General features: G+C 45.0%; 1 protein-coding gene across 1 annotated transcript in view; it reads left to right on the top strand.

Annotated features, from left to right (window-relative positions):
* Positions 1-4,662: 4,662 nt before the first annotated feature.
* Positions 4,663-14,617, top strand: part of LOC107125945 (noelin-3) — a 72,934-nt gene continuing 62,979 nt past the window's right edge. The window contains exon 1 of the mRNA XM_015429432.1: positions 4,663-4,818. Coding sequence (XP_015284918.1) covers positions 4,690-4,818 — 129 coding nt within the window. The 5' untranslated portion in view covers positions 4,663-4,689. The remainder of the gene's footprint in view (positions 4,819-14,617) is intronic.

The following is a 14,617-nucleotide window of genomic DNA, read 5'->3' as shown; positions in this document are numbered from 1 at the left end:
TGTTAGATTCCAAGGAGATTGTTTATTATCATGTTCATCTGATGTCAGTTGTATCAGAGGTTGACTCTAGCTCCAACATTCATCCCTCTTGAAACCAAATGTAGTGCTCTAGCAGGAGAGTTCTGCCAAGCAGCCGCCCTCATGTTGCTGATGCAGTTCTGGATGTGAGTCAGATGCAGCACACACCTCACTCAAACTGAGATAATATTCCGCCCCTTTTGACCAACTTTTTACTAGGATTCACCTCACAAATATTAAGAACTTTCTTGAACCCCATACAAAGACCCCAGGATATACATCTCTCTGTGATTAAAAGGAAACCACCTCCGATTATGAATGCATAAGGATGCCCTGACCTGGTCAGCCCAGGCAAGCCTGATCTTATCAGATCTCGGAAGCTAAGCAGGGCCAACCCTAGCAGGTACATGCAGGGCTTTTTTTGTAGAAAAAGTCCAGCAGGAACTCATTAGCATAATAGGCCACACCCCTGACTGCACCACTCATTAGCATATTAAGCCGCATTCCCATGTTACCAGAAGTGTGGTCATCCAGCCACACCCACCTTTCGCTTCTTATTCTGTTTACCTTCTTTGTTGTCAAAACCCAGGGCATTTTTGTAGCAGGAACTCCTTTGCATGTTAGGCCACACACCCCTAATGTAGCCAATCCTAATGAGTGTCTGCTGTTGGGTGTGTCCTATCATACTAATGAGTTCCTGCTGGGCGTGGCCAACTTGGGAGCCAGCCAGAACTCCGTTCCTGTGCGTTCCTGCCCAAAAATAGTCCTGAGTACATGGAAGGGAGACCTCCAAGGAATACCAGGGCTTGGGATGCAGAGGTAGGCAGTCAAGCCACCTCTCTGAAAATGTCCAAACCTTACTAGGGGTTGCCAGAGGTCACCATGACAGCCAGGCATACAAGCATACACACACACACACACAAACTCTACCAAAAAACCCCACAACTATGCCTTCAACATACATTGCTAGTCCTTTGATCTGGTGATAGTCCCACCTAATTTATTTATTTATTTTTCTATTTATTTATTTAATTCATTTATATCCTTTCTCCCCAATGGGGGCTCAAAGCAGGTTCCATTGTCCTCCACTCCTCCATTTCATCCTCACCACAAGCCTGTGAGGTAAATTAGACTGAGAGAGTGACTGGCCCAAAATCACCCAGCAAGCTTCCATAGCACGAGTGGGGATTCAAACCTGGACCTTCCAGAGCCTAGTCCAACCACTACACCACACTGGCTCTTGCTTGTGCTTTACTTCTATTTGAGGAGAGAGTTGCCATCTGATAAAAGCTTCAAAGCTTCTGATTATCTCATGATGGGTCTTTGGAGAGGCCGTTGGGTCTGGCTTCAATCCCCATTTTTACCAAGGGTGCCCCACAGGCAAGCCACCATCTCAGTAGCACTTCAGGTCTCAGTTTCAAACACTCCCATCATGTTTTCTAAACTCCCATTTAGAAAACAAGCCAATTGGGGAGAAGGAATCTAACCCATCACCTGCTATGTTTTCCGCATGCAGGGAGAGAACATTCAAAAATGCAATCCCAAAAATGCCTTCATTCTGAACTGCTGTAATTTTCAGGGACAAGACAGGTTGTAGATGACATAAAGGTGTAAGTGAAAAATTAAAAGCAAATAGGCCCAGTGAGCCCTGACCTGGATCTCAGATCTCAGAAGCTAAGCAGGGTAAGCCTGGTCAGTATTTGGATGGGCGACCTCCAAGGAATACCAGGGTCATGACGCAGAGTTCATGATGCCTGAATGTCTCTTGCCTAGAAAACCCTACAGGGTCACCATAAGTCAGCTGCGACTTGACAGCCCTTTCTACCACCACCAGGCAAAGTGAGTAAAGAAGAGAGATTCTGGCAGGGTCAGGAGAGGGCAAAGAGCAACAACAACAACAACAACAAAAACCCACAGCAAGCTTGAGGCACAGGAACTGGCTGACCAGTTTGCTTCGTCCTCCTTTTCTTTTTGTAGAAGCTGTGGGAGGGCTGGATCCCAGAGAGCTCAAGTGTCCCCAGGTGAGCCTACACTCCCAGGCAGAGTGAATGAGGTCCTCTGTATTTAAACAGTACGGCGTGATCAGCAGCATCTTACACATGCTTACAAACCAGTCGTTACTGTGCACCATTCAGAGCCAATAGTTTAACAGCGAGCAAACCAGTCAGTCAGTCAGTCAGTCTGTCAGGGATAATAAATAAACACTATGTTTTTTAAAGTCTTCCCATCTGTTGTTTGTCTTATTTTGCACATGCGTATGCATATTTTCTCACAGCCTTATGGGAATTGTCGTTTCCCCACAATGCACATCATTTAATTATCGGACCCTACCATCCGTGACCCAGAAGTAATTGAAACTCCACCACTGCAGCTACTGCACAATCACAAAGCTGTTTGGCAGCTGCTGGCGTTGGAAGGCCATGAGGCAAGACCCTCTGAGGGCTGGCCCATGAGTGTTTGCAGCCAGGAGCCTGGCCTGCTAGCCGATGGTAGTGTTACAATTAGGGGTGCCAACTCCAGCTTAGGAAATTCAAGGAGATTTGGAGGTGGAGGGAGGGTGGAGTTTGGGGAGGGAGGGTGCTCAGGAGAGATGGAATGCCATACAAACCACCCTCAGAGCTGCAGTTTTCTCCAGGGAACGGATCCTTGCAGTCTGGAATTCAGTTGTAATTCTGGGACAATTCCAGGAGGTTGGCAACCCTATTTTACATGTGTGCAGTGGTGTGGAAATATGTTATTGAAAAGGATCTCCCCGGTTGGTTTGTTCTTCCCCATTATGGATTACTAATATGCAATTATTGATAGAGGCAATATAGGACTTTTCCCCCCTAAGTGCAAGCAGACCCAAAAACATATAGTTACGGGGAAAGGTGGAGTTCCAAAATCCAAGTTATGCAAAAGTCATATTATGGTAGCTCATGCAAAAGTGACCGATAATGTGAAACATGAAAGGGTCTCATCCAGGCCCTCTAGAACCCTAATCAAGCACAGTCATTTCTCGACTATCACACTCTTCAGAATTCGTGCATCCTGTCAAATTCTGATGATTCCCCCCAAATCTGAATAGGCTTCTAAATATCAAGGAAGGAGACTTTAGGCAGCCAAACGTGCACATGAAAAAGGGAAATGTGCAAGTGTGCTACAGCATACACAATATGCATGGGAAGGACAATCATATACCACTGCACCATTCCAAATTTTCCATGAATGGGATCAGCCTGCTTGTTGTCTCAGTACTAAGCCCTGCTACATCTCTCTGGATGTTTTAGGAGGAAAGCAAAAGCCGAGCCTTCTGGGGAGCCTTCTGGCACCTCTCCACCGCCCCCATGTTCACGTGTCTGTTCGTTTTTGAGTCTTACACTGCTGCTTTTCTGTGGATGGTTCTGTTGATGATTTTTTTTCCTGTTGATGGTTTTCACCTTTTGCTTGTTAGTGTTGTTATTTTCTGTACCTTGGTCATCCTGGCTGTAGTTTGCAAAACTGCTTTATCTTCCTTTTGGTGTAGTGGTTAGAGCATCAGACTAGGATTTGGGAGACCCAGGTTTGAATCCCCTCTCTGCCATGGAAGCTTGCAGGGTGACCTTGAGCCAGTCACTGTCTCTCAGTCCAGCCTACCTCACAGGGCTGTTGTTGTGAGGACAAAATGAAGGAAAAGAGAAGAGGATAATGTAAGCCTCTTTGGATCCCCACTGATGAGAAAGACAGTGTGGGTGCAAATCTAGTAAAAATAAATAGAAAAATCTAACAGATCAAAGGGTGCAGCACAATTCTTAATAAATAAAATCAAAATGTTTACATGGAGTCAAGCCCTGTAAAAATCAATACACCAGCATGGTGGTTAAAAACCTACCACTCTGATCTGGAAAACTGGGTTTGATTCCCCACTCCTCCACATGAAGCCTTCTGGGTGACTTTGGGTCAGTCACAGTTCCCTCAGAACTCTCTCAGCCCCACCTATCTCACAAGGTTTCTATTGTGGGGACAGGAAGCGAAGGTGATTATAAGCCGCTTTGAAACGCCATCCTTCAGGTAGAGAAAAGCTAGGTATAAAAACCTACTCTTCTTCCTTTCCCAGCGAGCATAGTCCCTGAAATAATTACCTAGCTTCAGATCACACAGAGGCCACTTTTGAGAACGGCACTCCTGTGTCGACTATCTCCCTCCTAAACTTTTCGATAGTCCTGTGCTCAGTCAAAATGCCGTGTGTGACTCCAGGCTTCCCTTACATGTACTTCCTCTTTGTACAGGAGATTCACCTTGTAGTGCTTCTCCCTATCAGCGCTGTGTGTTTAATTAGCCATCGCCTCCCTCACACTAGTTGAGTTAACCAGCTTTGAACAGATTCCTTAGAATCTTACACACACTCTCTCGTTTCCCTTCCCTTCCCATGGCAGGAGCATATAAAAGGACGTTCGTGCGTGTCTGTGGCCAGCCTGCTGTAGTGTGGAGTGGAAAGAAGAAGAAAAAAACAGAAGCTGCGCTGGGGGGGGGGGGGGGGGGTGGGGGGGGGGGTGAGGCTGCTGAGTGTGTGTGTTTTAGTGGATGATTAGATCTGGGGAGGCTGATCCCCTTTCATGCTGTGGCTGTGGTGAGCTGCAGGCACGCCTCTCCCTGCCTGCCTGCTCTAGGATGATAATCAGTCACTATGAAAACTCATTAGCCTCCACAGCAATGAGTCCTCCTCTGCTCAAGCTGGGTGCTGTTCTGAGTACCATGGCCATGATCTCTAACTGGATGTCCCAAACGCTCCCGTCACTGGTAGGACTCAATACCACCAGGCTGTCCACTTCTAATACTCTAGTAAGTAGCCCTGATCTCTTGAAAGCCTTCATTGGGGGGAAGGGAGGAGGGAAGAGGGAAATGCTTTTCTATATGTTTTGTGTTGTTTTTTAAGAGACCACTAAAGGTGATAACTTTTAAGTTTACCTCTTTGTAAATCTGCTGAAGTATTCCACCTTCGGGCTTTTAATGAATGCATGTTGTAATCTGGACCCCACAACTGCAGGACCTTTGGAAAGAATCTGAGCAGACAGGAGACGATTTGCTCAGTTGGTTCAGAGAGTATTTTTATCCAATAGTCAAAAGTGCATGCAAGTTGTGAAACAGCTGGGGGTTTCTGATTCCTTTTCCTAGGCTATGTTGTTGTTAATTTGCATGCTTATTATTCCAGAAAATCATGCTATAATCACACAGAGCAAAAGAGACCAGAGCATTGGGAATGGTCCCCCCCCCTCCGCCTTGTAAAAAATGTCATATCTAAAGGACAGGAAAAAAATGTTTCTTATTTTGCCCATTTCAAAATACTTGATATAAACATCACAGAGTAAGATTTCAAAGTAGGAGTTTTACAGTATGGCCGAAAACAAGGAAACAAAAAACTTGTAGGCAAACTGATTAAGGGGGGAATGCCAATTGTATACCAGCTGTAGATCTTCTGATACTTCTTCTTTATGGATTTAATCTTCCACTCTGAGTATCTGCTGTCTGTACATGGTATGTGTCAGTAAATTTTGTACTTCAAAGCAGGAGCCAGCTCAAAATTGCTCTTATCTCATTCTGTGGTCTTAATCACTCAGTGGAGCGGATGAATTCTGGGTCTTCTGCCATATTGTTTGATGAACGAGAGCTAATGAAAGTTTCAAGTGAGGGCTCTTGACTAAGTATTGGTGCGGAATCTTTCCTCTCTACCTGTGTTACATTCATTGCAATTGCCATCAAATATCAGGACAGAACAGCTCTAGAGGGCAAAGTTTCACTTAAAAACAAAACATGTGATTAATTTACTGATCAATGTTTAATTTGCTGGTAGCCTGTTGACAGAAGCAGATAATGACAGTAGTTAGCTTTTTAGTGCTGTTCATTTGAAACCATTTGTTTTGCTGTTTTCAATGACCTTCCAATAGAGCCCATTAATTTAAGGGGAGAAGGGAAGGGGGGCAATCCTGGGTGTTTTCAGCCAGTACAGCAAAAATCTCCCTCAAGCCTTATATCAACTGAAGTTCAGGAAAGATATGGATTTTTTTGAACTGCATATCCACAGTGTCACTTCGTACATTTGAAGGTCCAGTTCTTCATCTAGGGGGAAGCAGCACAGCTCTCTAGAATTCCGTGGAGTTGAGTCTCAGGAAGGATTTGGTACAGCAGCATAAAGCTTCTCTCTCCTCCCATTTCCTTATTTGATATTTTACTGGGGTCGTCATGCTCACTGAGGTGAAAGAAAAGAAGAAGAGAACAGATTGGATTTGCTACACAAGGGAGTCTCAGAGTGGCTTACAAACTCTTTTCCCTTCCCCTCCCCACAACAGACACCCTGTGAGGTAGGTGGGACTGAGAGAGCTCTGACAGAAACTGCTCTTTTTCAAGAACAGCTGTGCCAGTCGTGTTGGTCCGAAGCAGTAGAACAAATTTAGAGTCCAGTGGCATCTTTAAGACCAACAAAGGTTTATTCAAGGTATGAGCTTTCATGTGCAAAGCACCAGGTGATAAACTTGTTTATGTTTTGTGGATTCTGACATGATCACAGCTAGCTTTCATCCTCTTCAAGATTATTTAGCTAGTATGTCATTCCTTGTCCACTTCTGCATCTGTACCTCTGATTTTATTATTATTGTCAGAAGAAGAAGAGGAGGAGGAGGAGGAGATTGCACTACCCAAAGGTGTCTCAGAGCGGCTTACAAACTCTTTTCCCTTCCCCTCCCCACAACAGACACCCTGTGAGGTAGGTGGGACTGAGAGAGCTCTGACAGAAACTGCTCTTTTTCAAGAACAGCTGTGCCAGAACTATGGCTTGCCCAAGATCATCCAGCAGGTACAAGTGGAGGAGAGGGGAATCAAACCCAGTTCTCCCAGATTAGAGTCCACGCACTTAACCACTACACCAAACTGGCTCTGAAAGAACCAATGATGATTTGGAATGTAGATACCAGCCAACATGGTGTAGTTGTTAGAGTCTCAGATTAGGTTCTGGGAGACCTAGGTTCAAATCCCCACTCTGCCGTGGATGCTTGTGGGGTGACCTTGGGCCAGTCACACACACTAAGCCTAACCTACCTCACAGGGTCGTGAGAGAAGGAGAGAAGAACAATGTAGGCTGTCATGTAACCATGTTGTGAAAAAAAGGCTAAATATACATGAAGTAAATAAATATGATACGTAGAAAAAGATGGAAGGAAAGGACTGAAGTGACGCAGTGGTACAATCTGTATGAGGAAAAGACTCTTTCCTGTATTCAGAGACAGAGTAGGTAGAGTGTTGCATGGGCATTGAGGAGAGCTAGGTTCAAACCAGTTGCTGTCTCTCAGCCTGATGTACATCACAGGGCTACTTTGAGCTCACTGGAGGAAGGGGTGGGTTACAGATGTTCATCAGATTTATTTGGATTGCCCAAGGAATAGTTTGGGAAGAAGCCAACAAGGTACAAGAAGCAGAGCGAGGCACAAAAACGGTGGCAATCTGACCTTGTTACATTACCACAAAGAATATATAGAGAAAGTGGTTTCTTCCCAACCTTTGTGTTTTCACAGGACTACCTGTATCTCTCATTACTGTGTTATATTCTTACAATTCACCTTTGTGCTTTTTAATCTTCAAGCAAGATCAGGTCTTGGGGCTGTGCTAGGAATCTTGTTCCCCCACCTAGCCCAGAAAAGGCTTCCTTATAGATGCAAGAGGGAGAGGAAAATATGTCACAGGAAGGCAGGGTGTCCTGGGAAGGAACTGTTTGAGTTACTTTGGGAGATGGAGATGGATTGCCATTCTCCAGGTTGTGGCAAAGTCTTACCCCTCTCCCTATTTTTCATGATCTTGCTCTTCTTCATGTTCTTAGGACAATCTTGTCATAAGGGTTCTTGCTTCAATGCCTTGTTTGATAAATTTGCAGAACTCTTATGCCCCATGGGGACATTATACTAAATACAAGCACATGCAGACAAATATCTTGCCTGTAGATTTGTGTTCTGGATTGTAGAATATTTACTGTGCAGCATCTCTCCAGACAACACACATTTTAGAAACCAGTAATTTTACTATGCCTGAGACCCTCACTCATGGTATAATCTATACCCGTACTTTGTACACATTCATTGCATTTCAGTCTTGTACCTATACTATTGCAGCAATCAGTACCCCAATCAGACAAGGTAGGCCAATATTATGACACTTCCCCACATTGCAGAGGAGAGGTTCAGAGAACAGTGGTTTACACAAGGACCTAAATGGTGCCCGCTCATTCATTTCATCTAAATGGAATGTAAACTGAAAGAGAGCAAGTGTCAGAGTAACATCTGGGAGATCTGGGTTCAAATCCTCACTCTGCTGTGGATGCTTACTCAGTGACCTTGGGTCAGTCATCCCTTTTCCACCTAACCTACCTGACTGTATCATGTTGAGGATGAAATGGGGAAGGGAGAACCATGTATGCTACTCTGGGCTCTCAGAAGGAAGGGCAGAATAAAAATGCAGTAGACAGAAAGTGAAACGAAGGGACTGAAGCATATTTTCATCCCACTAGAGAGATATATGACCCTTTGGACACTTTTGTTGCACTTTCTGCCTTATGAATGTAGAAAACTAAATTTTCTTTAATATTTTACCAGTTGGGTTGGAGAAACCTATAGAGATACGTATAGGTTACGTTTGCTGCTTGTCTGAAGTAATTGGGATTTTGATCCCCCATCAAGTAACCATTAAGTACACATTCTTCAGTGCCAGCCTCATCAAAACAAATGGGACCACTGTGTTCTTGCACTGTGTTCTTGCATTAACGGCTTCTGCGAGGAAATGTCCCCATAAATTAAGCCCCTTAGTCAGGAAGCTCAGCAACAGGAATTGCAGCTTGAAACACTTTGCTTCATAGAAGGAGGAGAAGGAGGAGGAGGAGGAGATTGGATTTATACCCCGCCCTTCACTTGGAGTCTCAGAGCGGCTTACAAACTCCTTTCCCTTCCCCTCCCCACAACAGACACCCTGTGAGGTAGGTGGGGCTGAGAGAGCTCTGACACAAACTGCTCTTTCAGGAACAGCTGTGCCAGAGCTTGTCACTGACCCAAGGTCAGGAGGAAGAGGAGGAAGAGATTGGATTTATACCCCATTCTTCACTCAGAGTGTCAGAATGGCTTACAAACTCCTTTCCCTTCCCCTCCCCACAACAGACACCCTGTGAGGTCAGTGGGGCTAAGGGACCTCTGACAGAAACTGCTCTTTTCAAGAACAGCTCTGACCAAACTATGGCTTGCCCAAAGTCATCCAGCAGCTGCAAGTGGAGGAGTGGTGAATCAACCCCGGTTCTCCCAGATTAGAGTCCGCGTACTTGACCACTACACCAAACTGGCTCCAATAGTTTTGGCAACAATAGGTTTGGGTGTATTATTGCTCTTTTAATAGCAAACTTGGGAAACTCATCAACTGCATCAACAAGTAGCTATGTGAAACCACGCTTGCTCCCATCCACCTTGTGTTACCCTCCTCTCTCCCAACTCTCCCCACCCTCTGATGTTGCGTTTCTTTTGTTGCTTCTCTCTTCCTTCTTCTTTCCCTTTTTGGCTCCTTCCCCTCTCCAGCTCCCATCTACATTGACACTGTAAATTCCCGGGATGTGAATCTGTCCCTGTAGAGCACCAGGATCATTGATCTCCTCCTCCTCCTCTGGTGCCACCATCAAATCCTCAGAATATACCCTATCTACAAAGACTTTGTCATAACCCTCTAACCCTCATTCCCAACTGCAACTGATCTTAAATTCATGCAACTGCATTTTTACTCATCCGTCCCTCACTCTCCCCTTCCCCTGTTTTCTCCCCTGCTGCCAGTTTCTTGGACTGCAAGCTCCTTCGAGTAGGGATGTGTCTGTTTTTTTGTTTATGGGACTCTGTTATATAACTCTCTTTCATTCTCAGTTTCATACAGTTATTATTCCAGCCCAAATGTATTTATTGTAGGCATCTTCTACTGTTTACAAAAGGAAAAAGATCTTTTCCTCAGCATCCTTGATTTTTCCTCCTAATCAGACCTGCCAGCAGTAAGTCTGCATTTGTAGGAGTCAACTCAGCAGCTTTTGTTAGATGTTGATGCTTTCGAGCTCCTTTTCTGGAGGGTGGGCAAAATAGCTTTTGCCTGAGTTTAGGATTAAGTGACGGGGGGAGATATTTTTGCACTGCTATTATATACACACACACTCACGCACACTTCCTTTTAACTGGCTGTACCTCTTCATTGTTGTGCCATTTTTCCTAGGAACAGAAGCTTTTCTAAAATCATCGAGATGCTGGAGATAATTATGAAAAAAGCAGAAGGCATGGAAGCAGTGTGGCCTAAATATAGCCTAATATCATCAATCATTTAGGCCTGGGCAGCCAATCACAATACCCTTCTGTGGCTCCTAAGGAATTCTTTTGTGCTAAATATGCATCAGATGAACAGGGAAAGTTATTCAAAAATCTCTTGTGGTGATTACTTTTAGAATCACACAACTGCAACATGCAAGATGCTAAGAGCTCTTCTAGCCAGTCAGACGTCTCAGAAAGGCACTTGAAATCTGTTAGCCTTGGGAAGAGTTTTGCATATTCATTCCTTGGTCTCCTCCTTCCCTTTTCTCCTGTTTGTTGTCTTCCTCACTGCCCAAATTTATATTGTAAGCAGCTCCTCAGGGCAGGAAGGTGCCAGGAAGCAGATGCCCCGATGTCAAATAAAGAAGAAGTGCAGGATTTGGAACAAAGGCCCATAATCATGGCAGTAGCTGTCCTATTGCTAAATTTCAAGATGGATAATCCTAAATTAGGACCAATCCCATATCTCATTCATCCACTACTTGACATACATCACCATTATCACCCAATCAGAGATGGGTTCACAAGTTGGTTTGGCACTGCCATGCTCAATATTCAGTGTGCTGTTCATTTGTATTTGAACAATTCACATATATACTTGACTATGTAAAGAAATTTCCTGTGAATGTATAGATTCCCCATTGCTTTCCTATCCACCACTGCTACCTCCCCTCTCCATCTGCTGTTTGCCACTATTATTAGGTACAAAAACATTTTCATTTCATGGTGACTACCATGTGCCATACAGCTTCCCGAGTCAGTGTCCATTAATAGGGAAGGCAGATGCACTGTACTGATCAGGAATAATTTGTGACTCTGCATTCTTGCTATATCCCCTCTCCAAGACTGTTTTTTTCTGGCCAAAGGGAAAACAACCTTCTTTACAAACCAATTGGGGGTGTCTTCAGGGGGGAATGTGTAGAGGTGTAGATTTCCAAGAGTAAGAAGAAAGCCTTGGGTGATTTCATTTCAAGTTCTGTGGCTGGAACTCCAGCAAATAAATAGAAAGAGTGCTCACTTGGTGTATTGAAGATGCAATTGACCAAGGTTTTCAGTGGCTAAGACAGTTTTGGACAGTTTCATTTCAGTTCCAGGCAGGGCTTTTTTTTGTAGAAAAAGCCCAGCAGGAACTCATTAGCATAATAGGCCACACCCAACAGCAGAAATACATTAGCATATTACCCCACACCCTGACAGTGCAGCTCATTTTTTAGCATATTAGGCCACACCCCCATGCATTCCCTTGGCTTGCCTTGAAGGGAAGGGAAGGCAGTTTAAACTGCCTTTTCTTGGCTGTGGGGAGCCTGGGCAAGCTGGCCCTTGGACAGGCCGGGGAAGGCATGGGCAGGCATTTAAATGCCTCCCCAATCCTTCCAGGGGCCCCCTGGTCCACCTGCCTCGGAATTGCCAGGGGTGTCACTCTCCAGGCCTTCCCTCTGTAGCTACGCACGCAGAGGTTTTGGCTGTAGTGAGCGTGGCCAACTCTGAAGACAGCCGGAACTAAATTCCTGTGAGTTCCTGCCCCAAAATAGCCCTGGTTCCAGGACTCAGAGATCCTAAGCACTGCTCCAAACTAACAGTGCAGTCCTAAGCAGAATTACACCCTTCTGTCCATTGATCTTTGTTGTATGGAAAGGAAAGGAAAGGAAAGTGTTTTGGTAGTGAAGAGCAAAGGAAGAGGAGGAGGAATGCTGACACATATGCAAAAGCAGCACATACCGCCTAAAAGAGACATCTCGTGATGACCCAGGGCACAGTAATCAAGCATGGGTGATCAGCAGTTGCTGAACAACAATGTCAAATACCACCACACTGCAGATGCAAAGCTACTTGCTGTACTGCTTGTGAACAAATCGTTGAGGCTGTCAGAAGAGAGCTTGACTTGGGAGGGAAATGGGCATTTTTCCAAAACTGAAAAAAGCAAGTCCCCCAAACTGCTCACATTTGTAAAATGCAAGTTTCTATTGAAATACATTTTTTAAAAAAACCTTTCAATTTAAATAACAAAGCTATAAAATAATTGGACCTGTGATAAACAAATGTGGGTGGGAGAGAGAGAACAGATTGGAAAGCAATATGTTAAAATACTAGATTCAAATGCGAAGAAAAACAGAACAAAACCTAAACAAACAAGCTGAGAGCCTCCCACACTTGAAGAAGGTTTTGTTCCTCTGAACATGAGGAAAGGGAGAATAAAACAAGGGCAACACTGAGGTGACCCGAGAACAGACATGGGTCTTTGTCCTTCTCCTGGCTCTCTCACCTGGGGCCACTGGTGTGACATGGCCTTTGGGTGGGAGATGACCAATCCTGCTGCTGTGAGAATTCAATTGGAAGTTTTGGTTCTGTGTTGATTCGTTCATACATGCAAGTCTGCCTTTGACCCTGCTGTCAACAAAGAATGAACACACGTCCTGCAGCAATGTCTATAGCTGGAAATGGGGGCTATCAAGCTAGACTGCTTCTAGAAATCAGTGACTTACATTTAGCTCATCGTCCTGAGTCTTTTCAAGCCAAATGCAGTCTGTCATCCATTTTTTGGTTTCCCAGTCCAGCTTTTACCACCTGCCTGGGACAGTGCACACAAGGGACAGGCTACCATGCATGTGGTGGGTCACCAGTTGTGCAGGCCTCCATTGGTGAGTTGAGTATGGGATGGAATCAGTTTTCTGGGGAAAGAAATCAGACATTTCCTTTCCATTACAAGTCTTAATATCCTTGATCAGCTGGACCGGTTCCAGTGTACAATGCCTCCAGCCGTTCAAAAACAGTTTAAATTGGTATTTTCAGCTTGTGATCTTGTTATGCTTTGTTTTTTTTATCAGATTCCCTCCACTTTAGCAATAATAAAGATGAGGGGAAAACATTATAGACTTGGTATAATTCAGCACTGAACCTTCTTTCCCAGCAAGCCCTAAGGCAGATTCAGTCAACCTCATTCTATAAGCCTTTCTAGGCAATAAGTGTACTTTGTTACTGCTTCTTATGGGAGTGCCAAGCTGCATGGCTTTTGGGAATATAGACAGCATTCTTTCTGCAATATTTTATTATTGGAAAAAGGCAGTTCTTCTTGCCCCAGCAAGTGTGATCAGTACTAATGTGATTGTTATGAGAGATACAGCTCATTGTTACCTTTTAAAAATGATTTTGAGGGGGGGGGAAGTCTTCTGTTGCTCGTGTTGTCTTTTAAGCCTTTTATGTGAAGAGTTATTTTTAGAAAAGTATAACATTGTTTGCAAAGCTATAAAACAATCTCATTTTGAGGGTCTATGCTGGCATTAGTAAACATGAATGTTGGTAAGATTAATATTCTTGGAACAGTTTAATGATTTCCGTAAATGGTAGGATTGTTCAGGTAGTTATATACTTATATCACTACAAGTGGAGACCCGCAACAAAATGTTGCGTACTGAGTTCATCTTGAACTCCGTTCTCTCTCTTCCCCCCAGGCTCTGTCTCTCCCCCCTTCTCTCTCTCCCCCCCTTCTCTCTCTCCCCCCTTCTCTCTCTCCCAGGGGTCATTTGGGGGGGGACGCGGGGGGACGCCATCCCCCCGGTGAGGTGCGGGAGGGCGGCCCCGGCAAGCCGCTCACTCGGCCCGCATCCCAGCGGCCCGAGCCGGGCGACCACAGACAACTTCAAGCAGGGGCGCCGCTTTCGGGCGTGAGCCGGTGGGGGCTCTCTTGGGAGGAGGGGAGTTTGTGTGTGTGTGTGTGTCTGGAGCGCCGCCTTCTCCCCCTCGGACGTTGCCGCAGGCCGCTTCTCTTCCCTTCACGGGAACGCCGGTTCCACGTCTCTTCCCCCTCCTCACCGGTCTTTCTCCCCCGCCGCCGCCGCTGCTGGGCCTCACTGGCCGTTCGCTCCCTTCCCCCGCACGCAAGCCCGGTAGGTCGCAGAGCGTCTCCTGCGCACGTGCAGGAGACGCTCTTGCACTTTCGGGGGGATTTAAACATCCCCCCGAGATTTTTTTCAACTTTTTTTATTTTTGTGCACACATGGGGACTGGCCACCATGGGGACTGATTTAGCGATCCGCACTCCGGGGGCAACTTCGCTATTAAATATATAGATATATAATAAGCCAAACCTCAATATATGTAATTCTGAACATATCTTATTTTGAACATGTCTCTAAGGTGCAGATCTAAAAATTCACTTAATGGGGCCAGGTACAGAGAAGGGAGATTTTTCTGCAAACCTAGAAAAACTCCATAGTTTGCAGAAAAATCTGAAAACTCTTTTAAATGAGTTTTGAAAGCTCACACAGAGAGAGAAAGAG

This window comes from Gekko japonicus, unplaced genomic scaffold (assembly GCF_001447785.1).
Source record: "Gekko japonicus isolate JY-2015 unplaced genomic scaffold, Gekko_japonicus_V1.1 scaffold831, whole genome shotgun sequence".
Classification (NCBI taxonomy): domain Eukaryota; kingdom Metazoa; phylum Chordata; class Lepidosauria; order Squamata; family Gekkonidae; genus Gekko; species Gekko japonicus.
Note: the sequence above shows the minus strand (reverse complement) of the source record. Positions and strands in the feature narration are given on the sequence as shown.